Here is a 26,443-nt window from a genome sequence, read left to right on the forward strand (position 1 = left end):
GAGGTTTTTAAAACACACACACACACACACACACACACACAGACCCCTCCCCTGTTCTGTTTTTTTGCAGGGGTGGTGATACAAAACCAGAGCTAATAACTGCAGAAAGCAGCTTTCTTTAAATCATAAACCAGAAAAAAATGTTCTTCAACCAGGGCTTGAACTATTGCAGGAAATATAGATGTTTTGTTGGATTGACCTGAACATGAAATGTGTTTTCTTAATCGCAGATAAATGTGGTGAAAATATAAGAATCGTGGAGCCTGGGTATCTCACCTCTCCTGGCTATCCAAACACTTATCATCCAAGCCAAAAATGCGAGTGGCTGATTCAAGCTCCTCAACCATACCAGAGAATTATGATCAACTTCAACCCTCACTTTGATTTGGAGGACAGAGAGTGCAAGTAAGTGAGATGGTCTGTGAAGGGAGCCATAGCACCATCTACTGGACAAAAAGCTCCACAGTTTCTTGTTGGGGGTGGGGAAGGGAGATGAAACAGCTGATGAGAGCAAAACTCTGCGCATAAAATGAATCCCTCTGAGGTTTGAATCCATACCAGATCATATGTTTGTGGTAAAGATATTAAAGCAAGTGCTTACTGCATGTCAGGCACTATATAAGATTGTTTTAGATATAATCTTGTAATCCCGCTGTGTCGTTTTTGTTGGAAACATGGATCCATTAGCAGTTATTTCCTCTGAAACTTTTCCCTAAGCTGCTCAGTGACTTGGAGGTTGTGGAACGCCTATGCAGGAACAGTAGGGGAGAAATAAGCATTCGCCTCTGCATTCATGATTGTGCCACTGCTTTAAATGTTCTGAAGTTGCTTAGAAACGCATTGATGCTTAAGGCAAAAGACGTGTGGTTATTTAGAATTTTGCAAGTTGCAGTTCAGTCAGTATTGTTTGATGGGAGAGGCTGTACATTCATGGGGCATTATAATGTATTTTAAGAGCCCGACAACTATACATGCTTTGTTTTGCTGTGCTAGTGCCATAATTGGGGATAGCACGTGTGTGGCATGGAGGGGAAATCATCAGTTTTCTTAACTAATATTAACAGAAGTTGTTTTTCATTTTGAGTTGGTGAGGCAGTGTGAAGAAAACGTATGGAAGTTAGACTGCTAGGTATTGTGTAGAACAGAAATGAGGAACCTGTGGTCCTCCAGATGTTGCTAAGACACTTCAACCCACTCCAACCCCTTAGTGTGGTTGATAATCAGGCATGATGGGAACTGTAGTCCAGCAACACCCCTATCCCTGATAAAGGGCTTTACCGTGATTAATTCTGATTATAATGGTGCAGGTTTTTCACAGAACTCCGTTTTCATGAGCATAAAAGTGGTTACACATTAAGTTCCCGCCTTGGGTCAAAATATATTGTTTGAGAGAAAGGCATGAGATGGACCGCTTACAGTTGTCTGATGGTGAGTGGTGACTGCGGCCTGGCATGAACGCCATCCGAGCTGGGGACGATCTTATGGCCCTGCATGATCATTGTGGGACAACGCTCCCTCCTCGGTTTGCACAGGTTGCTGGGGGCCTGCATTTTAACGGACCTATCACAGGCAAGCAAGGGCATGTGTTTTGTGTGGTGGAGCTGAATGAAGACTTCAGTCCCTAGTCTTTACTCAGCTCTGCTCACTGGATGTATAAAGAAGCCTCGCCCAGGCTCATCAGTCAGCTCAGTCGGAGCTGGATTCTCCACCTTCTCACCCTATGTAGCACATGGTCCTGCCTGAAAGTGAGCGGGCAGGTTCAAGTCCTGCATAAGACCTTGCTATGGAAATATTCAGTTGTCGTATTTGGGGCCAGGGAAGAATTTGCCAGCAGATAAATTGGGCCCGTCTGGTATCACAACTTGTTGGGTTGGATCCTTAGTCTAGGGGGGCACAGGAGTTGAGAGCCCATCTCACCCCTACTTCAGGAAATTGAGGGTACCCCGTTAAAGGGGTCCAGGGGGAGATGCAGTCTGGATGCCCAGACAGTGTGTGATGGCCCATATATGGCCCACATCCACACACCCAATGACTGTCCTGGAGGGATCGTCCCTATTTGATGTACATTATAGGGGGATTCTTAACCTAGGATCAACCTTGCAAAATGATCAATCAGCAGTTGGGATGGATGATTCAGGGTACATACCCAATGCCCATGCCAAAGTCTACTTGCATTTGTTACCAATAAAGTTGTGGCCTGTTTGAACCCAATATGTTTGTCCTGTGTGTTTATTGTATCTTTCCATGCTTTGGGTCCTGCCAGCAGTGAGTTCCCTGCACCTGGGCCTATAAGTGGAGCTCTCTGAGGTAATAAGTTCTAATGTAGAACACAACTTTCAGTGGAAGTATTTTGAAGCTCCTCATGTGAGGAGGACTGAATCATCTCAAGCTGTGAATCCTTCAGCCGAACCTTTGTAATGTTTAAACCAACTCTGCGACATATTCAGATTATAGTCCCAGTTTACAGATGGGAATGAAAAGTAATGACTTTTATGAGGCCTTCCAGTGACTTTGTGTCAGAATATGAGTTTGTATAAACTTGCTACTTAGCCACACTGGTTTACTCACGGCGGGGGGAAAGGCTATTCTCTATTCACAGTCTTATAGAAGTAACAGGGGACTTGTAGCTCTCCAGATATTGTTGGACTACAACTCCCATCATCCCTACCCATTGGCCATGCTGACTGGGGCTGAAGGGTGTTGTATTCCAGCATTTGGAAGGCAAGATATTGCCCTGCCCTCTTTTAGAGCTTGGATGAACAACTCTGGATGCCACAAGTAATCCCCAAGTGGCTATGAGATTCCTTCTGGAAGAATTCCAGAAACCCTGTCTTTGAGAAACTGCTTGGACCATGCTTATTTCAAGGCTTCACTCTTACTCTATTTTCTTTCATGATTGCTACAACCCCACAGAGAACCTCTTGCATCAAATATGAATGTGAGGGTGCCTAAAGAGTTGTCCTTTCTCTTAGAGAAAAAGCAATAGCAATTTCTTCAAGTTTGTGTTTTGAGATGGAAAAAAAATTAGAACAGGATCATTGTAACTATTTAATAATATTATTACAGTTCATCATTGCTTTCGGTTGATTTTTATTTTCATATAAGCAGAGAGAACTAATTACATGCCACAGAGATGTTAAAACCAAGGACACATTAACAAATGGTGCCAAAAAAGTGTCAACATCCTTTGCATGCAACGACTCCTTCATATTGGAGCAGTAGCTTGTTGATCTTTTAAAAACGGGTTTGGATGACTAGCTCTAGAAACCAGTTTAACCATTGCTAGGTAGGGTGGATTAGAAACAGAAATAAATGAATAGTGAGTTCCTACAAATGATGAGCAAACAATCCAAGGCCTTGGAAGAAAGAAGCATGAAGGGGATTGCTCTAGCTTTCCCTGCCAGTTCCTAGCTCTCGATCAAAATGTGTCCTTGTGTTGTAGAAAGAACCGATACCAAGATGGGCTTGTTGGAGACAGAGCAGATCTTGTTAACATAGTAGGGCATGTAGTATGTTTGCTATGCCTCTCACCCCTGTTCATTTAATTGGGAGGCACAGAAAACTGCCAAGTCCCATCCACTCTACTAAGAAGTGTTGCTGCTAAGCATGTTTGGGAAAGTCCAGGTCAGTTAAGGAGACACCTACAAGGTTTCATTGTCTCCAGCAGATGCTCCCTATGCTTGTCTGCCTATACCTTCACAAGAAAACTTTTCTTCAATTCTGAGTCGGGAGGAAATGAAAGGGAGGGCTGGGTGGTGGGGTAGTAAACCTCATGATGAGGCAGACCTCATCATTATGTGTCAGTTTTCCCAATTGGAGGGGTTCATATTCTGAACCCAAAATCCTGCCACCCATTCTGAAATTCACATAATATTTTTTTTTTAGATGTTGTCTTTGTGAAGATACGATGGAACTGATTGTATGAACAGACTCTTAGAGGTGTTTGCATCTGAATATTATTCTCTTCTGAAGTTCAGAGAAGAAAATGGGAGATATTTTTATCCTTTAGTGCTTGCAAAATGCTTGTTCAAAGATAACTTACACACTAATATAGCATGATAATAATAAATGCAGTGGGGGTGGTGTATTATATTGCAACCATTAGGTCAGTCTGTGTAGAGCTGATATACCTAAAACCTCTATAACTTGTCATAGGTGAATTACGCCTCTGGGCAGAGTGTGTTTCTTCCTCTCAGCAGAGTATTTGTGCCTTTCAATCCAAGTCTCTGAAACCCGTCTAATTAATGTATCTTTCCCTCTCTAATTGGGCAGTTTCGTTGTCAGGCAAGGATGGGGGTAATTTTATGGGCAGAGTCTAGCTAGACAGAACAGTTTAAATTGACCTTTTGTTGAATGACTTAAATGCCTCCTGTGTTATTTGTGCTCTCTTTTAAATTCAGATCTTTGACTTCCACACTATGACCATTAACTCTGAGTGAGGAGATTTGTGTCAAACCCTTTAGGACCATATTTTCAGGAAAAGTTATTTCTTTATAGGAAACTTTTGAAACTGTATTAGGTCTCAAAGTCCCTTACTCTCTTGAGAAATTCATATTCCTTTCACCAACTCTTGGGTAAGGCAATAGATTAATGTACCAATCAGTCTGTCATGGGATTTTTAGTGTTAAGCAAACTTTTATTTCCTAACTCTAGATTTTCAGTTTATTGTCACAGCTGCAAGTGTGTAATAGTTCAGTCCATTCAATCACTGTTTTAGGTTTTTCTTAAATGCATTGCTGTAAATGAATATTTATCTGCAGGGAGAAAGATGTAACAAGTTAATACTTATGAGAGAGGAAATCTGACAGAAATACAAATGTATTGGAGGAAATTAATGTATTGCTGGGATTCAATTGCCTCTGCCACTCATGTTTTACCTCTACTGAAGAGTTATAAGGACACTGTATGAAAGCCCTTAGTGGTGGCAGTTGATACACACTGCTTCTGATGAGATTGCAAGAGTAGATCTACAGATTACCTTTGCAAAAAAATTAAAAATATGGGGGGGGGCATCACTGTTCCTACAATTGCAGTGCTGCCTCCAGGAAGGCACTACTACGTCTCTCTCATATGGCTACTGGCAAAATGTATACCAATTCACAGGGAGAACCTCTGGTTTGGAGGCCTCATTAGGTCTACCAGGTCTCCCTAGTTGGGTTGTGAGGCCATTTTGGGCAAACTATGACCCCTGCCCTGCACCTGATGTTATATGTGGGGCAGGTAAACAATTGGTTCAGCCGGAAGCAGGGTTTTTTATCCTGCTTGCAGAGGCATGAGGCATTGATGACAATCTGTTAATAAATAAATAAGCATAATTAAGGGCCTTCTCCCTTACGGATGTCTTTCTGTTCTCTTGCATAAGCATTTTGAAGCAAACATTGGTCTGAGGTTCATCTCACAGCATGGAGTTCCATGTAAAGATTTATGGAGGAAAGCAATACAAGTTTTGAGTGGAAAAGTTTTTGCTAGGAAAAAAGGCTTTAGTTTCTCCTTACTTAAGACAAAGGTCTTTAGTCCTCCTAGGTTACACATCAATTCTCACTTACCTGGGAGTGAGTTCCATTCAACTCCACAACACTTATTTCTGAATAGGCATGTACAGGAATGAACCATTAGACCACCAGAACTATTCCAACCTAAAAACAAAGGGCATGAAGGTGGTGAATAAAAATTGCCCCAATATTTTATAATTACTATGTCACATATGATCACGAGCGCCTTATTTACTGTTTTAGATGTAGTTACATTTCAGGATTAATAAATGTTACTATGAGAAATCCATTTCTTGCCTTAACTATTGAATATATTCCACAGGGAGGATGAGTTCAATGACCTCGTGATATTATGCATCATATAATTCTCGTGCTGAAAGTTTCTTTGAGCAAGGGGGTCATCTTTCATCATTTGTAGGAACAAAGCTATAATCATAATTAATTAAGCATACTATTAAAAACGAGGACAGAATAACCCAAGAAATACTCTGTAATCAATAGAGTGTGTGGAACAACATACTCGAAGCCTAAAAATCCTAAGTGTAACATATTATAATCAAGATTTTTTTTAAAAAAATGATAATGTAATTCTGTACCGCTTTGAACAATAGCTGGAATTACATGTCTGCTTTTAAGTGGAACGAGTCCAAAATTTGGGATCTTTTTTGCAGCAGATGAATGTGATGTGCCTAGTGATTACTGTATGTAATTGCGAACATATTTATTATTAATAGTCTATGTTGGTGAACAGAATATAGTTAAAAATGAATGGAGGAAAAGATAAAACATGAGCTTATTACCTCCCTTCCCTCCCACATTTGTTGACAGTTTAAAATGCTTTCAGGGTGAAACTCTACATACTCTACCATTTGTTTGTGCTAATGTCCTGCTGCGTACATGTAGTTATCCTGAATCTTGTAAAACTTTATATCTGGATAATAAACAAGAATGCCACTGATTCACAGTGCTTTGAATTTATGGAACTTTTCCGGTTTCCCAGCAATGCAAACTATCAGCATGATAATTTATAATGGTTTGTGACAAATGCCGCTGAGCAAAGAGGTGTGTGGTTACATTCAGATCAGATGTCATCAGCTAGGGAGCAATAAAAATTTCACAGACACTAGGTTAAAAACATTAAGAAAATGAATGTGAAGTTTCAGAAGACAACGCTTTGGAAAGGTGGATGGGGTGAATGGAGAAAGCCAAATAGCGGTTTCCTTCCTAACAAATTATTGACTCTTATTTCCAGAGTTAACAGCATTTTTTTTTTTTACAGGAGTTGCAAAGGCATAATGTCACCGAAGTTTTCATTACTCTAGTTTCAGTGGCCATAATTTAGATATGCAGAGAGCAATATCATCCTTGTTTGACAATTACTGAGTGTGCATGTTCTGTTGTCAGATCATTTCAAACAGAAAATTCACTTGGATTTGGAAACATTGAAAGTGTAGAAAGAAGGGCTTGATAGTTAATTGTTCTTCAAATTGGTTTTAACAGGGATTAGTTACATGGCTGAGATTAGAGCTGTACAAGGATTGTTATCAATTACAGTTCTTTAGTAGGGGAGAAAGCTATTACAAAATATGTTTGTTTACATAGAAGTAGATGGATTAAAAATCAAAAACAGATGCTACAGTTCTAACTATTAACAGGAAATCCACTCAGCGTATTTACCATCCTGCAGAAATATGGATAACATAATTCTGTTGTAAACCAGTATCCATAAAAGTCTGAATCCCATCAAGTAAGGAATTGGCTCTGGTCCTGGTATAGGTTTTTGAAAGCAGAAAGTTGTGTTGTACATTAGTAATTTCACTATCTTGTTAAACCCTCCAACATGATTCAGATGAAGATAGGGACATTTCGCATCCCCCCCTCCACCAACTGAACCTCCTCAAACCCCCCCATTTTTTGCCCCCCACACCCGAGCATTTCTACCACCACTACATCAGTAGCACACAAGCTCTACACCAGGCATAGGCAAACTCCGGCCCTCCAGATGTCTGGGACTACAATTCCCATCACCCCTAGCTAACAGGACCAGTGGTCAGGGATGATGGGAATTGTAGTCCCAAACATCTGGAGGGCCGGAGTTTGCCTATGCCTGTAGTCTACGCCATTTAAGAAAAACCCTTAATCCCGGTTTTATTTTATACTTTTGTAGATTTACAAAAAGAAAAACATACATCAATAAGTCAATTTTAGAAAGTTGGAAGATTAGACATGGATACACAAAGCTTTTAAAAAATAAAATAAATAAATAAATCAAGACTTCTTGCACTCATCTCCACGCCGCCTTTCTTCCTACCCAGGGCAGCGCCACCCACTGCCTGCACCTCAGAACCAGTGTGTCACGCAAGATTGGGCCTTGGTGGCAGCAGGAACCTCTCCTCCTTCTCACCTGCTCTTTGAGCTTCCAAAGGGAAGAGGCCAGCAGCAGTGGCCCTGGAGAGGCAATAGGATGTCCCCTCACAGCTGCCGCTTCAGCCATGCCATCGCTCAGAACAAGTGCTGGCTCATCCAAGCTCAGTGGCAGTGGTGCTGGTGCAGAAATGCAGACATTCCCGGATCAAATCAGAAGCCAGGATGGCTTTCATAATTCCAGGAAAATAGGAACACTTGGAGGGTACGGCGTATGCGCCAATTAAAGGCCAGATCCCTTGCCAAACTGCTATTGAAGAATAAGGGTTAAGAGGATCCATGTAGAGTTCGGCATGTGGTGACAGGTATAGGTGAGCCAGGACACTCTTAGTAGTGTTGTTCCCAAAGTTCCCCTTATGTTCACTAAGACCTTTGGTGTGGCATCACTTTCCTTTTGGAATGTTATTCCAATATTGACATTTAGGCACCTACTTTAAACTCGGCTTACCCTGAGAGGTGATCCAGCGATGTAGATATATTAATCTGATCTGTGATGTATTTTGTACTTATTTTATGTATGCAGTTTCTTTATTGATTTTTATGCTGTTCGCTGCCATGATATATATTATTTCTTAATGTTGGGTTTATAGAAACTTTTGCAAATAGGAACTGTGAATTCTTCCCTGGCTCATTTTTTTTAAAAAAACAACAACCTGAGACAGAGAAATTATTCTCTGTCTTGCCCTCTTTATCAGTGATCTGTTTAGTTCCCTGAAGCTTGTATCCAAGCCAGAGTTTGGAGAATTGTATTGGAACCTCTTCTTGCTGCAGACAGCTGCCCCATTCACAACAGCAGACTTGAGCCTTCTAAGACCCTCTAAGGAATAACCCTGTAAGAATCTTGTTCCCCGTGGCCCTGACAAGACTGCTAGGGCAGAGAGCATAAATATCAAATATGCTTGAGTTCCACCACCTCTCATTTTACAAATTAAATCGGGGCTGTTTAACTATATACAGCACATTGCTGGAATAGGCCCAACTCATCAGGCAATCTGCTTTGTGCAGCCTAGCTGCCCTGTCCTTACCATTTACCTACCACTACTCTAATTTATAAGTCATACACAAAATGTAATTAATGCCAGTCAACCTTACTTTTTAAAAATTAAAAAACGGGTCCTGTCAAACAAATCCGATTTGATGAGATTAAAGTTGGGCTGTTGATAGTAACAGAGTTCATGTAACATCTTTTTTACTTGTCCACAATAATATATATGGTATGTTGCTGTTGTTTAGTACTTTAAAGTTTTTTGTTTTATAGAGTCCTACCATCTGCTGTTGAAGGCAGTTTCAAAGCTGCTATGCTTTGATGCTGTTGTGGAATGGAATACAACTCCATAAAGTCATATTTCGTGTGAATCTCATTTTAAATAGGATTATCGTAATAGAATTGTAGATGGCCATCTGGTCTAACCCCCTGCAATGCAGGAATCTCAGCTAAAACATTATTATCATGACTATATGAATATGCTTGGATTTATTTTGTTTTGCTGCTATTATGATTGTCTTTCAAAAATTCATGGTCCCCGACAAATTGTATTCCCTTTTGAAAGTGCAGAGCCTGCTGTCCCATTTAGTGACTGAAAGCAGATTACATCTTCTATGTTCTGGAAGTACAAAGTTCCAGAGGATTTAGCCTCAAATACCCTCCATCTGTATAGACCTGCCCAAATGATAAGCTGTAGAGATCCTGCTCTTGGTGCTGCCAAGGGTTAATGGCACATGCAAAAGCCTTCTCTGCGATGGCCCATTGGTTATGGAACTTCCTCCCCTTGGAGCTGCATCTGTCATTAAACTCTTTTCATCAGTTAGTCAAGACACACCTTTTTTTGCCCAGGCTTTCGGGAGCAGGTGCATTATTTACATCAGGTTGTTTCCCCTCCATGCATGTCCAAAGTCCGTTTCGGGGGGGGGGGCAATTCGGCCCGCCAGTCGGTTTAATCCGGCCCCTGTGGCAGTTTATTTCCTGGGGTAAAATCCTAAGAAACCCTCAACAACTTCAACCCTAAAACTTTGGTTGGCCTTTTGGTTGGCCCTCACGGCCCTTCACTTCATCAGATCTGGCCCTCTTTGAAAAAAGTTTGGACACTACTTCTTCATTGTTGCAATCTTTGTGTTTTAATTATGGTTTTAAATGGTGCTTTCATGTTGTTTAATATGTCTTATTGAATGTATGCATCCCACCCTGATACCTTTCAGTGAAGAGCAAGTAACAAATTCAGATAAATAAGCAGACAAAATACCACCTTCGTAAGACCTTCAACCTAGACCCTACTTTATGTCCTCATTGATCCTTGAAATACATCCGGTTGGAACCAGGGTCTTTTCAGCCGCTTTGCAATAGTTAGAACAAAGAAGAGCTTCCAGGCTTAAAAGTATGTTTTTTTTAGGCAAACGGACACCTCTCATTTGAGAGATAAAGTACTGCCTAGAACTTTGGTAATTTAAGACTTAGACCTATTGTACCTGGTGCCCTTTAGAAGTTTTGCACAACAACTACCATCGAACTCGTTCAGCATGGCCTGTGGTCAGGGAGGATAGGAGCTGTAGGTCAGCAACATGTGAAGGACCACAGGCTTTCTATGCCTGGTCTCATACTTTAGCAAGTGTGCACACTGAGTTGTCTTGTACAGTAATACCTCATGAAACCTTCACATGAATAAGGGATGGGGAGCAGGGCTTGCTGCCACGATCTTGCTTCTCTGCACATGAACATCTTCACTTACCCAACATTTAACATCTATTTAAGGGCTTATTTCTTCCTCTTACCTTGAAATACTACGGTGAAAGATTAATAGCCCATAAGGTATTCAGATAACAGGAGACTCTAGTGGATCATTAAAAAGACTATAGAAGTATTTGCCCTTGTTTTATAGGGCAAATACTTGTCTGCTTGCCTTCTAAAGACAAGAGGTTCTAAAGATAGTTCAGGGTAATTTTCATATGGCTCTGAGTGTAAAAGAGAGTTGAAAGATGTTGGGAATTATATTGTGCTCCTGATTACTGCCTTTAATAAGCACTCTTTTGTTGCTCATCCAAGCTTTTAGCCGCTGTGAAAAGCCTCCATTGTCAAACTATTTAAGTGGCTTTTTGCTGAGTAGCCTTGTCTACACTGAACTTCTGCAAGGAAAAAAATTACAGCCAACTACTGTCCCTGAATGCCTCCTACTTGAGCAGGTATTTTCTTTCGTTTGTTTTAGATGAATGAGCCAAGGAACATTTTAATATGGCGGTAGTAGTGCATTTAATAATTCCCCGACCACTTAAACTGGCATACTCACATCATCTGATTGATTTCAGCAGAGCCTAAACACAACTGTGCTGGCTGTAAGAGGGATCTGCACTGTTTGTAACTGTTGCTTCTTTTTCACAAGTATGTTGCTTACCGTATTTTGCGCCCCATAGGACGCTCCGGCCCATAGGACGCACCTAGTTATTGGGGGGGGGGGAAATAAAGGGGAAAAAAATTATTTCCACCCCAGGTGCGGGGCTGGAAGAACCAGGTCGGGGAACAGCGGGAAGGCGCGCTCTGCCTCCCCGCTGTCCCCCGAGCTTGTGGGGCTGGCTATGGGGAGAAGTGCGCTGGTCCCGGGACTGCAGGCAGCTCTGCGCGGCCATCGGGAACGAGGCGGGACTTCGCGCCCAGCTCCCGGTGGCCCCGCAGAGCTGCGCTGATCCCGGGACTGCAGGCAGCTCTGCGCGGCCATCCGGACCGGGGCGGGACTTCGCGCCCCGCTCCCGATAGCCGCGCAGAGCTGCGCTGATCCCGGGACTGCAGGCAGCTCTGCGCAACCCTCGGAGCCAGTCTCCCGAGGGTTGCACAGAGCTTCCTGAAGCCTGGAGAGCGAGAGGGGTCGGTGCGCACAGACCCCTCTCGCTCTCCAGGCTTCAGCGAAAGCCTGCATTCGCCCCATAGGACACACACACATTTCCCCTTCATTTTTGGAGGGGAAAAAGTGTGTCCTATAGGGCGAAAAATACGGTATATTAGGGCATTTGCCTATACCTATAATCAATGGAGCTGCAGGAAAGGTTGGTGTTAAATTGGTATAAGAAGAATTCTTTCAATCAAGACTAAGTTGATGTTTATAATATAGACCACACAAGGCCTGGTGTGAACAAGGATGTCAAGAACACTTTTTAAAAGGCAGAACAAAAGGTCAGGGTCTCTTTCCAAACTGAAATATATAGTAATTGGAATCCTTCCTTTCATATGATTGTGCTTCTTGGTGTTGATTTAATTTAAACAACCTTTTCCTCCACATGTTAAAAAAAAGAGGTTTGTTTGCTTAAAATGTTAACTTGTTGCAGTCTATGCCTGCCGATGATTACAAGGAATCAGTCTGCATGGTACTGGTTGATAAACAGAATTAATCTGTTATTTGATGTTGCTAATAGTCTTTAAATACAATATGCTTTGCAATATTCTCTATTTTTATGTCTCTGTGTGTACGTATTATATAATAATATGCACAAAGACTTACAAACAGGAGTGTATATTGTACATACACACATATATATCAGTTTCTTCAGGAGTTCCAGAAGTAAATCTAGCAATTAAGCTATAATAGCCATCTTAAGGCTGATAATTAGGTATAAGAAAGAACATGAGAGAGGATTAGCGTTCAGATCATGTTCCAAATGCTTCTTAATTGGCTGTTTGTAATCAATCCTGATTGCAGGAGGCTGTGATTTGGCAGACAAAAAGAATTTTAAAAGTTTTTAATACTATTTTCCCCTTTAGTTGACTTGGATGTAGTATTTAGGTCAGGATCCAGGGGGTATGATATCAAACCAAATGTATTTGCCAGCTATGGGAATGGTTCAAAAGAACATGAAAAGTTCCTCTAAAGCTATTTATTTGAGATTTAAATATTGTATTCCTCTGAGCTTACTCAAACGAGTGAGCTGAACTCAGGCAAAGTCTTACAAAATGTTTTGAAATTTAAATTCTCAAGGTGATTTTTGTCTGCCGTTGGCTTATGGTTTCATTAAAGTCCCATCGGTAGCTCTTATATTCACAGTAACGGTGAGTTCTTAACATTAAATAAGAAAAACAATTATTCAAATAGAGATGCCAAATGCCTTCCTGCTACCATTAGGAAAAAGAAATATCTGGTCACAGGGTTAACAAGATCTATGGACCGATCCTGTGAATGGATTTTCCATCTCTGTGGCAAATTGCCCAACCTCCTTGGTATATTTTCTATTAGAACCTACAATCTAAGTTGGATGCCAGGATCATCATGCAGTGAGTTTCTCATCCACCAAAAACATGGGTTTGTCCCTGTAGCAGACAGTCCAATTTAGGGAAGCTTGCATTCTCTGCAACCAGAACTCTCCTATATATTTCCTTAAAAGGATCACGAAGGATATCCTATCCTTAACAGAGTCCTTCAAATGATGCTCAGTATCATCTAGAAAGCTTGTTCCATTGCTGGAACAAGTTGTGAAGATTTTCCTAATTTATGCATTGCACCCCTGCCTATTACTCACATTGTTTTGCCACTTCTTTGCACACATTTGAGCAGCTGTATCCACCTACAACACTAAACACCACCTTTCATGACACTGAAACAGCAAAGACGTTATTACTTCTAAGCTCAGGTATGAGTTGTGAAATATGTACTGTATAGGAAAAGCTATACAAAGGCAATTATTTAGCTAAAAGCTCTCTTTCCCAATTCAAATCTATCTCCATTTAAAAAAAAATTAAAGAAGAGACGTAATATGGCTTTTCTCAGTAGGTACATCTCCCAGTTGCTGAGTGTTTTTTGACATTCCCACAAAACCCTTGGGAACTTTGTGTCACAATCCTACAAACTTTTATCAATGTGTATATTCATATCTGGGCTCAAATCCAGAATGTCTGTACATAGATTTATAATAGACAATGTGAGCTATTCTATTACAAAACAGGCTGCCAAATACTATAAGTCAAAGCACTTTTCTAACTTCTCTTAAATATTTCCTAGAGACAAAGTGCAAAAGTGAAAGTCTTAACACTGCATTGTGGTTGGGGATGAGCAGCTGCACTTTATGCCATATGCAGAGAGAGAGAGATCCCAGTGCATTTGCTGATGAAGCCAAATGGTAGTTTAGAGGCTTGTCACAGCAAATAAGCAGCGACCACCACAAGGGCATAAAGGCTCATCTAAACATCACCACAGAATCAAGACAGGGAATAATCTGTCACCCCTTCCAATTGCTCTTTCCCTTTTATTCCAATCTTAAGTTCAGTTCACCCCATATCTGTACCAGGTTCCAAACTCTTTTACGTACAGTGGTACCTTGGGTTACATACGCTTCAGGTTACATATGCTTCAGGTTACAGACTCTACTAACCCAGAAATAGTACCTCGGATTAAGAACTTTGCTTCAGGATGAGAACAGAACTCGTGCTCCGGCGGCGCAGCAGCAGCAGCCCCATTAGCTAAAGTGGTGCTTCAGGTTAAGAACAGTTTCAGGTTAAGAACAGACCTCCGGAACGAATTAAGTACTTAACCCGAGGTACCACTGTATTTTATTTTAATAAGGTAAAAGGTAAAGGGACCCCTGACCATTAGGTCCAGTCGTGACCGACTCTGGGGTTGTGGCGCTCATCTCGCTTTATTGGCCGAGGGAGCCAGCGTACAGCTTCCGGGTCAGCATGACTAAACCGCTTCTGGCGAACCAGAGCAGCGCACGGAAACACCGTTTACCTTCCTGTCGGAGTGGTACCTGTTTATCTACTTGCACTTTGACGTGCTTTCGAACTGCTAGGTTGGCAGGAGCAGGGACCGAGCAACTGGAGCTCACCCCGTCGTGGGGATTCGAACCGCCGACCTTCCGATCAACAAGTCCTAGACTCTGTGGTTTAACTCACAGCGCCAAACTCTCCATCAAAATTCATATGCCTATTTGTGTGCATTTATCCTAATAAATGCATTTTTGCAAGAAGCTCTTTGTAATACAAAGCATATTTGCACATTTCCATCCCTTTTTGTGCACACTTTTCCCCAGTACGTATATGTTTTTTGGCTGAATAACTAGAAAATTGAGAGAAGCATGAATTTTGAAGGACAGCTGCCTTTTTATTCATCTATTGATTGGGATCTTTATCCCTAGTCTAGAGCAGGGCAGGTAAGGCCAGATGGCTGTTGCTCTTCAGGGTGGGTGCATAAGCAATGCAAGCTGGTGAAAAGACACCATCCTTGGATGGGTATTCAGCAGCCACTCCTTCTGGTTCTCAAAAGGTTGCTTCCTTGCTTGTGCAGAGGGAAAGGTTGCCCACCAGTCATTCTCTCTGCAGACCCCACAATGGGGCATGTCTCTTGTTGCCCCCTTCTGCCAACGTCGGGCATTTTTAAAGGGCTGCAGCTGCAGCTGTTCTCCACCTTCTGGACAACAACAACAAAAAGAACACCTTTTATCTTTGTTAATGCATAGGGAACCAATCATTTGGAATGTGTAGTGATTTAAAAAAGATGAGGGGGAAAAGTTATCTAAACTAACAAAGCAAAACAAAAGAAATGAAGTGGTAATTCTATCCATAGGAGACATGTTACTGCTTAAGAGAAGAGCGTATAAAAGGCTCGGTTCTAACTGAAAACGGAGCGGCAAATGCCATCCATTTGCAAGTAATTTCAAGTACAGTGCTTATTGTCTTTATAGAACTAGTCCGTTCTGCATTAGCAGTGTTCCCCCGGAGAGCTGTGAACCTAACAGCAACGACACAGTAATGGTTGTGTTCTCATGTGAGGAGGGGACTGGGATCACTTTAAAGGCATCTTGGGCAGTTTGAACTTGTAGACCCATTACTCCCCCCCCCCCCAAGCCTGCTCCTGGTTGGAAGTATCTGGCACATAACTTCTTTTCCACTGTGCGGTTTCTTTTGTTTTAATGACATGTCTGGTTTTGCTTTGGTGTGGATTTGCTTGTGTGTGTTAAGAGTTTTATTTATTTATTTTGCTAAGCGATCAACTTTGGCGCACCCTCTAGTATCGTGTGTTTTTTCTTTTTGCAAGGAGGAGGGGTGCTTCTCAGAGCAGTTGTAAAAGGTGTCATATGTAGGTTTCGCCCTTGCCTGTGTAAATGTTTTGTTTGTTTTTTTAAAAAAACCTTCTTTCCCCTGCATTTTAACGCCACCCGAAGGATTCTATTCAAAGTAAATGCCAAGTGAAGAAAATGAGAAAACAAGATAAGTAGGAGCAGCTATCTGAAAGCAGTTCTGCTGTTGTGTTTGAGGCTGATGAGGGCTAGGGGATAAATACGGTGGATGAAATTCAGAGTATATGGCTAGTGATCATTATGTAAAGATAATTGTGGAATGGGTTGTATAGGTTTATCTGAGGTGGGACAGCTGATGGGAAGAATGACCCAACTTCAATGAGAAAAGGAGTTTAATAAGATTCTGGACAGAGTTGTGATACCATGTCCCATAGTAAGTGCCTAAGCATGAGATCTGGCAAAGAGACATTTTACCTGGGCCTCTGAAGATCAAGGGACACCTGGCCTGGGCTGTGAGCCAGTTACCAGGAAGACACATTGTAGACTAGATCGTATGTCATGCATGAGGGTATTTATGCAAATTTACTTCCCTGTATCTTTATGGCTATCTTATAAGATCTTGTGAGATTTGTGGGAACAAATTAAATGTGAAAAGTTTGCACATTCAGACAAAAAGTCCTAACCACATACACCTCATATGCACTGATAGTAGTAATAAATTGGGTGTATTAATGAATTGGGTGTTAGCCACGCCACCCCTAATTTGAAGTGGGGAGGTGAGTAAGAGGGAAGAAATAATAAAGATATTTAAAATTTATCCATAGAGTGAAGGAAAAAATACCAGGCGCTAGGGTCACGCAATGAAGATGAAGGCAGGTAAGGGGAAGTGCTCCTTAACTGTGAAATGAATTACTGCAATATGTGATTATAGCCACCAATTTAACTTTAAAAATGAGATTAGATTAAGAAATCTGTCAATGGCTACTAGTCATGGTAGCTGTGTAGTACTTTCAGGATCAAAAATGACATCCCTCTTTGATGCTGGTTGCTAGGAAGCAGTGGTGGGAGGGAGCTGTTGTGCTTATGCCCTGCCTGGTTGAGTTTCCCATGGGCATCTGTTTGCCCATTGTGGGGAAAAGGATGCTGTGCTAAATAAGCCTTTGGTCTTATGCAACAGGGCTGCTACTGTGGCTTCATGTAGCTTTGGAAAGGTAAAAGACCAATCCAAGGTTGGAAAATAAATTTACTCTTCTAAAAATAATCAGTAGGAGAGCTGTCTGGAGCAAGATAGACACTCAAACCCTGTTGAAAACCAAGATATAAGTGTGCACTGGAATGTTTAAATCCCATTTATTTTGACAGGTTGAGCTTCTCTCATGGTGTGAGTGCAGAAAAACTCCCTTCTATGTCACTATTAAAGGCACTAGAGTCAGTCCCTGTGTGATGAGTAGCTGCCTGATTGTACCTTTAAATGTTCAGACACATGTAGCAAAACTGTTATAACAGTTGTACCTTGGTTCACGAATGCCTCGCAACTCAAACGTTTTGGCTCCTGAATGCCGCAAACTCTGAAGTGAGTGTTCCGGTTTGCGCATGTTATTTGGAACCCGAACGTCCGACGTGGCTTTGGATTGAGTGCAGGAAGCTCCTGCAACCAATTGGAAGCAGCACCTTGGTTTCCTAACGTTTTCGGAAGTCGAACGGACTTCCAGAACAGATTCCATTCGACTCAAGATACGACTGTATTTCTATTCTTCTTTAAATACGACAAGCTTTTTCAGATAAGGCATGCTATGTAGTTATGATGCTCTCCTTATAGTAGTGTTAAACTTGCATGGGGATACTGGTTCAGTGCTTTCCAAAGGAAAAAGGTCTCTGCTCAGTCTCTTCCTAAGAGATCGCAGTTTATTCCCTGTTCCCCGATGTGGCCATAAATGCAAGCATTGTCAGCCTAATCCTAAACACAATACAAGAAATGCTTTGCATGTGTGAGTTGTCTGTATTTGTGCCTGGGTGGGCTACTATAGGGGGGAGATTATGGAATGTTCCTCCTGCAAAGCTCTGAGGATGTGGGATCCCAGATTCTTCTTATGGTTTAGCTGGAAGAAGAGAGACAACCTCCCCCCCTTTCTATTGCAAATAATTGGGAAGCTATGAATCAGCCTGTTGTTTTTACTTAAGTAGGGTACAGGAAAGAACTTTATAAAATTAGGGTTCTGTCTTTCTGTCAGGCAGCTGTAACTTTTTACCATATGGCATCTCATGATCTGAATTCTTTTTAAATGTCAGAGAAAATTACTCTTCTTTGTAAAGGACCTATAAAGGATTTTTTTTGGTTTTGTACTACATTAATTTTTGTCAGTGACTTCTGTGTTGCACTGAAAGGGACTCTGAAAGAAGGAGAAATTGTGATGATGAAGCAGCTATCTTCTACATATTTCATTCTCCAGTTTGCTGCTTGTTAGCAGGAGTATAGGCAGCTCACTTACAATGAGCCAGACCACTGGTCAGTCTAGCTCAGTGCTGCCTAAACTCAGTAGCAGCAGCTCTCCAGGATTTTAGGCAGGGGCCTCTCCCAGCCCTACCTGGAGATGCCAAGGGTTGGGTATGGGACCTCCTGCATGCAAAACAGATGCTCTACCACTAATTTACAGTTCTTCCTTTTTTCTATAAAAAGAATGTTTGAATTTAGTCTTCTAGTACATTCATCTTGATGAAGGAATACTTTCTCACCCGTTAGTAGACATACATTGCCACTATATGTTCTGAGTGATGCGGGTGGCGCTGTGGTCCAAACCACTGAGCCTCTTGGGCTTGCCGATCAGAAGGTCAGCAGTTCGAATATCCGCAAGGGGGTAAACTGCTGTTGCTCTGTCCCAGCTCCTGCCAACCTAGCAGTTCAAAAGCACACCAGTGCAAGTAGATAAATAGGTACAGCTGCAGTGGAAAGGTAAACAGTGTTTCCATGCACTCTGGTTTCTGTCACGGTGTTCCATTGCGCCAGAAGCGGTTTAGTCATGCTGACCACATGACCTGGAAAGCTGTCTGTGAACAAACGCCAGCTTCCTTGGCCTAAAAGCGAGATGAGCGCCGCACCCCATAGTCACCTTTGACTGGACTTAACTGTCCAGGGGTCTTTTACCTTTACCTTTTTACCTGCTGAGTTGAAGTAGCAGCATATAAGATTGGACACACAACATCCCTGTTCAGGAGATCATATCTTGGCTTAATATGCAGAAGACTGCATGATCACCATCATTTCCTTCCTTCCTTCTCAGCATATCTGTGATATGCTGCTAATTAACCACAGTTTAACTTCCTCTTTCATCCCAACTGGGAAACTATGGTTTCCAGAGTTAACATTGGTTTAAGATCCTTGCTTTTTTCTGAACCTGGTGACATTAGTTTCCTTGTTTGCACGAAGCAAGAAATTATGGTTAATTGAAGATGTCTGGGTTTATCACAGAATAATGAGAAGGAAGAAAGGAATGGCCTGTGTACACAGGCACAAAGCTTGTTCCTGGCTCAGTTTATTAAGGTAGAAAAGGATCATCTTGATGAGGCCAGTGGCTCCAGCACTAGTGCAAAGGGATGTTTCTCTTTCCTCTGGCATGGGACCCAAATCTTCTCTTTCCCCCTCCCCCCTTACATTCCAACAGCTGAAGCAGCAGGAGAAAAAGACAGTTTTGGCAGTTTTATATATAAGTATATGTTTATATGGGTGCCTGTTCACTGATGAGCCACAGCTATCTCCTAAGAAAGCTTCTGGGCTCACTAGCGTAAGAAAGGGAAAGACATTTAATCTTTTGCTGTCTGGAGCTGTTTTCTTGCTTCCCACTCTCATCTCTTTGTATTTTCTGAAAAGGCCTTGTTGTAGCAACCCTTGAGTACAAGTCAAACTCTGATGAAAGCAACTTTCAGTGGCTGTAACAGCATCCTCCTTCTCCGCCTCCCCCAACCGCCTCTTGATTGCTGTAGACATCTGCCTTTGTAAACACCGTGTCAGAGTCCAGCAGAGATGTTTTATACTCATTGTTCCTCCAAAATAAATAAAAGAGGCACAGACGATATGAACTGGATGAAGACATCCCATTGCTAATAACTGAGCCATGTTTGTAATTGCTAATAACTAAGCTATGTAGCAGTCTGGGAACACTGCGAAAATGTCGATCTGGGCTGAGTAAAATGACACAGATGGCAACCTTATTGCATATTTCTCTGAAGCCGAAGCTGAAATTTCACTTGGGAGGTGGGGGAAAAGAACACCATGATTTACAGACACATTCATATTGGTTTCCAGACTTCAGTGAGGCAACACAATTATTTTTAAACCTTACGTGATATTCATGCTACCCAAAGGATGAAGTGCACTTGGTAGATCTTACTTGTCACTTAATAAAATCAATAATTTGTTGTTGTTGTTGTTGTTTTGCTGCCATAGCAAGGGCAGTTGTCTGATATTGTGATCAAAGGCAGGAAAGAAACATTTGATGAGCAAATCATACTATGGTGCTGTCATTTTCAGAGGGCCTAACTGCAAGTGCTGTTTCTGCATGCTAAGAATTACTGCTCAGCAAGGAACATGGAATGTGTCCCAAATGAATGGCATCTGTCTTTGGTGTGAGCGTGGGCAGTTCTTAGATGGTTTGGAAATGGTTTTAAACTTTTTTAAAAACAATTTTTAAGATGTTTTAAATATGTTTTTAGTTGATTTTGAATTGTACTCTTTTAACATCTTGCTTTTTATCATTCTGGGCTCCTTTGCATGGAAGGGCAGAACACAGATTCATAAATAAAACAAAGTCATGCAGATTGCACACCTCTGTTTGCAATTAATATGCGTCCAAGACTCTTATTTGTATCCTGATGCTGACACTGCCTTTTGTTAGGCTTTGAAGAAAAAAAAAGCGGCACCCTCTATTACTCAAGCTGCAGCTTGAAGTCGCCTTTAAAAAATTGAAATGGTGTTTTATTTTAAAAATAGCGGATGTCAGAGCTTCCTTTTTATCAAAGAAAAACAACGCTGTGTCTTAAGAAGACCTTTCCTGTTTATCAGATATAAAGTTGCCTTGAAAATGTCTAGTCTGCTGTAGACTTGGCCTTTCGAAAGTAAAATGATAAAGGGTAACTTGTATTGGTGTTAACTTGAAGTTACATGTCAGGGATGAGGTCTGAGGACTTACAGATGTTGCTGAACCCATCAGCCCCATCCAGTTTGGCCAGTGATCAGGGATGATAGGAGTCCAGAAACATCTGTAAGGCCACAGGTTCTCCATCCCGGCTATATAACATGAGAACATAGTGGGTAGGGAAATCCAGAAAATAATAGTGCCGTGCCCCCTTCAAAAGGAAGAGAAAAAAACTCACTTTTTAAAATCATGTTTATGGGGGGGGGGGAATCATCAATTTAAAGCTTCTGTTCTCCTGCCTCTATACAACAATAGCACTATTAAACCCCACATGTGCTTCACTAAATTCTGTTTCTTATGCCAAGTTATTGATAACTCATGTCAGTTTTAAGACACTAAAACCTAAAGGATTTCATTTTCTGCAGTTTTAGGTTATGAATACAAAGAGTGCTAGATAAGCCAGGGCCCGCTTGTTCTAATGCTCCACATTAGAGATTTTAAGCTGTTAATTTTCAGGATTTTATTTTTTTAATCAGCCATAAATAATAAATAAATCACGTTTTGGATGCAATCTATTCTAGGAGCAAATTGCTTAAGAAATTAGAAAAACAGCATCGCCTTTCGAAAGATGTGGGAGTAAAATGGTTTCTTAAGTGCCTTCTTACACTATTTATAAAAGCAAGATCAACCATGGATCTAAAAGTAAATCTAACCCATGTGTTGCAATCTGAAAATGAATAAAAATATATTTAGCTGTTGCCAAGCCTATGCCAATTGCAATGAAAATAATGGAAGCATTCTCAACAGCACACTCCACTGGCTCACTTAAGTTGCACCAGCTGAAAATTTGAACCACACTTGAATACAGCATTTGCAGTGACTAATGTCCTGGCCTTGACTTCTTCATGTGTGGCAATTTGTATTTAACATGATTTCTACTGAACCCAGACTAGTAGGTTAATTGTGATCATGTTTCCTAACTGAAGGTAGCAACATGCTTTACAATTATAAGCACTTGCTAAATAGAAAACGGAGAGATTAAATGGCCTTTCCCAGATGGTTCAATGTTAAAGAAAGAAAAAAATCACCAGCCAGTTCTGAGAGGTATTATTGCATCAATTACGTTTTTATGATGCTAGCTTAAATGCCACAATATAAGAACTGAAGAAATACCTTGTTGGATCAGACCATAGGCCACTTCTGTTTCTAACGGCAGTCAGGCAGATACCTCTGAAAAGTTTAAAGAGATATGGGGATGGTCCTCCTGTTCTTTGACCCAGGCATTTAGTACACAGAGGATCATTGTCTCTGAACATGGAAGTTTCCATTTAGCTGTCATAGTGAATAGCTGCTGAGACACTCTCCACGCATTTGTCTAGTGTCATGTTGTCATTTACTATCCAGGATAATTGACTGTGGACACCATCAAAGCCACCATTGTGAGATATAGCATATGGCAACCAGAGTCTGGCAGGTAAGGCGTGTCCATTCCCATCGGCTACAATTCCATTTTAAGAATGGCTGCAAAACATAAGTTGCTTACAGATATCTTTTGTGGGTGGTTTTGCAAGGGTTAAAATATAGAGCTCATCCAAGTTAGAACCACCAGGAGTAGTATGAGGAATCGTTAAAAGAGCTGGGTATTAAAGAGAGACATGGTAGCTTTCTTCAACGATCTGAAAGTTGTGTCACACAGAAAATGGAGCAGATGTATTCTTTGTTCTCCAGAGTGCAGGATTAGAACCACCAGTGGATGAAAACTGCAGGGTAGCAGATTTTGACTAAACACCAAGAGAAACTTCCTGGTGGTAAGAACTGTTTGCTGGTAGAACATCCTGTCTTGGGACATGATAGACTCTCCTTTGCTGAAGTTATTTAAGCAAAGGCCAAATGGCCATCTGTCAAGGATGTGGTAGTTGTGTTCTGCGATTGAGCAGGATATTGGACCAGATGATCCTCAATGTCTCTTCAGCTCTGAAACACTATTTTTCCTTTTGAGCTTCAAACAGAACCTAGGGAACATTCTCCTTGGTTATATATATATATATATATATATATATATATATATATATATAGTTGTGCCATCATATATATATCTCACTATTATTCATGGCAGAACTAGCCATTACTAGAAGAGTACAGAAAGCTTTCGTGCCCCAAAAGTTTATTCCAAATAGCCCACTTTTGATATGTTTTACGTTAATGCAGAGTTTGAGAAAATGCTCTGTGTCTGTGTGTCACTGTGTATTTCCTAAGGATCTTTCTCATAGATTTTAGATAGTGTATACAGAAATAATTTTTGCCCCCTTCTCAAATAGCATAAGCAAACAACAACAACAAAAACCCTCCACTTAATCTGCAGATCACTTAACACATCCTGGCTCTCATTTCATTCGTCCTTCTGTCCACAAAAGTCTGGGAACTGATTCACAATGCGTATGTGAAAAATGATAGTTTCCCATGACTATGTTAGGTTCACATCCTTATTATGTGAATGGACTGCTTTAGCTGGGTTTTCTTTTTCTTCTGTGGTTTGTTCTGTGCTTTAGCAGATGGCAAACACTTAACACAATGGGCCAGATTAACTCCCTAGTGAAAGTCAGAATAAAATTGCACTTGTGATGGAATTGGCACAGTTTTCTGTTGTTGCTTACAACCATGCAGCCACAAGGGCAATGAGGTTGTACAAATGTAAAAGGAGATGGAGTGGAATGAAAGTGCTTATGTGAACATACTTCTGTTTCCTCTGTAAATTGCTAAAGTATGGATACCTGGCGTATGAAAACAGTAATGTTTGTTTGTTTGTTTGTTTGTTTCCATAACTGTGATCACTGTGTCATACGTCTGACACAGGACTGGAACCTCATTAATTAGTTTGGGCAAGCTGTGAAAAAAATAAAATAAAATCCAGCCCAATGAAGCTAGGGATCTCTGTTAGCACAGGATATTATTGTTTATTAATTAAATTTCTATGCTGAGAGGTGTGTTCAAATTGAGAGAGCTAAAGGTCGCCATAGTGCCAAATATTAAAAAGGAAAACTATAACTTATATCTCTATTTACAGATATAAAAAATGGTAAAGGACCCCTGACAGTTAAGTCCAGTCGCGAATGACTCTGGGGTTGCGGTGCTCATCTCGCTTTACTGGCCAAGGGAGCCAACATTTGTCCGCAGACAGTTTTTCTGGGTCATGTGGCCAGCATGACTAAGCAGCTTCTGGCAAAAACAGAGCAGCACATGGAAACGCTGTTTACCTTCCCGCCAGAGCAGTATCTATTTATCTACTTGCACTTTGACGTGCTTTCAAAAATATACAGATACAGATACAGATAAAGATAGAGAGAGATATAGTGGTACCTCGAGTTAAGTACTTAATTTGTTCCAGAGGTTCGTTCTTAACCTGAAACTGTTCTTAACCTGAAGCACCACTTTAGCTAATGGGGCCTCCCACTGCCGCTGCACCGCCAGAGCACGATTTCTATTCGCATCCTGAAGCAAAGTTCTTAACCCTAGGTACTATTTCTGGGTTATTTCTGTAACCTGAAGCCTATGTAACCCGAGGTACCACTGTATGTATATAACTGGATGCAAGTGTAACTGTTTTATTTGTTGGGTGAGATGAAATCAGAACAGGATAATACAAGTAGAAACTACAGAGCAGGACAAGGGGAAAGGATCATGTCCGCATAAGATCATTCAAGCTGGAAACAATCATAGAAACATTGAAGGGTAGGTGAACCTGTGAGAAGCAACAGAAGGCCTTAAGAGACCAAGCTTCAAAAAGTCATACAGCAGTTATGAGATGTTGGATCTTGAAGCAGCTATCAGATGTTGGATCTTAGCAGAAGGCACAGGGCCAAATTAGATGTGACATGGGAGATCTGTGATTAGGATCTCTTACTTTAAAAAAAACACCAAAAAAAAACCCCTCAACAATTTCAAAGCACCTACAGGATGATAGAAATCATTCTCCAAAGCTGCTGTTAGTCTTGAGAGTAGGGAGAAATCTGTGTATCCCAGCCCTTACAAACATCATGACTAGTTCTGCAAGATCTGTAGGAACTCTCAGCAAGTCTTGTGGGATCTCCTCTGATCTTCATGGGAGCAGATTTACCTGTGACTGATTAAAGTTTCAATATGTGGAAGCTTTGCTTGATCCATCCCAATCTTTTGATAAGCCAGGTGTTGCAGTATCTAAGAATATTTTCCTCTCAGCTTTTCTTGTCTTGCACGCTCTGCGTCTTCTTGGATAGAGATTTTCAAGTGCTGAAGTGTTCTGCCATCACCTCCAGTCTTGTCTGTTCCAACACATTCAATATGGGGTAGTCCTTGAAGACAAGGTGGAAGCTTCAGGTTGTACTTGTCTCCTAATGGTTGTCTCCTAACGGTTGTAGGAAAACATGGACACTGTTCCAACACACAGGCTGCCAGTATGCTTCTAGCTGAATTCAACACAGTGGTGCTTACCTTTAAAGCCCTTCAATATATATCAGACACTACCTCACCTTCTCCTGCCCACCCATGCTAGCTCTGATCATCTGATCACACCCTGCTTCATTTGCTAACCTCTGAGGGAGTGAAAACTGCCCAAGCCAGAAGCAGCTCCTTTACATTTTGGCTACAGGGCTGTGGAACTATTTTCTCCTTAGAGGTTTGCAGTTCTGCTTCCTTGTTGTCCTTTCGAAGAGATGCAATGTTCATATCTTCTGCTGGGATTTTTGACTGGGCAGGTTATTCTGCCTGATTTGTTGTTGTTGTTGTTTGCATGTTTGCTTTGCTTTGCTTTGTGTTATGCAGCTTTTTTATGTGTTTTTGTATCGTTTGGATAATGGGGAAGTATTTGACTCGGACTGTGCACTGTAATATCACTGAATAGCCTTGGACTGTGTGTTTTGCAAGCTTGTGAGAGTGATTACATGAATTTAAAACTTGTGCCACAGGCAGATATGTCCATATATTTGATGCATCCACCATCCTTACAATATGATTTTCATAGTCCCCCTCTCCCAAACATGTTGTCTTTATATTATGAAGGAGTTTTACAATCACACATTCCTTCCTCAAACTGGGGGTTGGTAGAAGGTGAACCAGTTGCAAGACAAACACACACAATGAATTGTTTGGTTTTTCATGGCCAGTGTTTGTTAAATACATTTTCATCCACCCTGCATTATTTAAGTCTCAGGTCCTTGTGAACGTGGACTGAATTGACAAGAATGTTGAAAAGTTAATGTCTCGATAATAGTGGGAAATTTGAAGTTGGCTGCTTTATGGATCGGTTTGTGCTTGGAAAGCTTTTAGAAGTTGTAGATAAAGGTTGCTTGCTTCAGACACCCAGGGAGTACGCTCTTTGTGAAGGCACACATCATTTCCCTCCCACTAAAAGTGCTACTGGCAGAATAAGTGTGGTAT

The 26,443-nt window shown here is 41.2% G+C and overlaps 1 protein-coding gene across 12 annotated transcripts in view; it reads left to right on the forward strand.

Moving 5' to 3' along the window:
• The window catches only part of NRP1 (neuropilin 1), a 127,940-nt gene that overhangs the window by 5,715 nt on the left and 95,782 nt on the right, over positions 1-26,443 (forward strand). For all 12 annotated transcript variants that reach the window (XR_014517422.1, XM_083466717.1, XM_083466711.1 and 9 more), the window contains one exon: positions 231-405. Coding sequence is in view for 11 of the 12 variants with exons in the window: in XM_083466717.1 (XP_083322843.1) it covers positions 231-405 (175 nt within the window). In the remaining variant the exon portion in view is untranslated. The remainder of the gene's footprint in view (positions 1-230; positions 406-26,443) is intronic.

Source organism: Podarcis liolepis (assembly GCF_965112155.1).
Source record: "Podarcis liolepis genome assembly, chromosome: 12".
Lineage (NCBI taxonomy): Eukaryota > Metazoa > Chordata > Lepidosauria > Squamata > Lacertidae > Podarcis > Podarcis liolepis.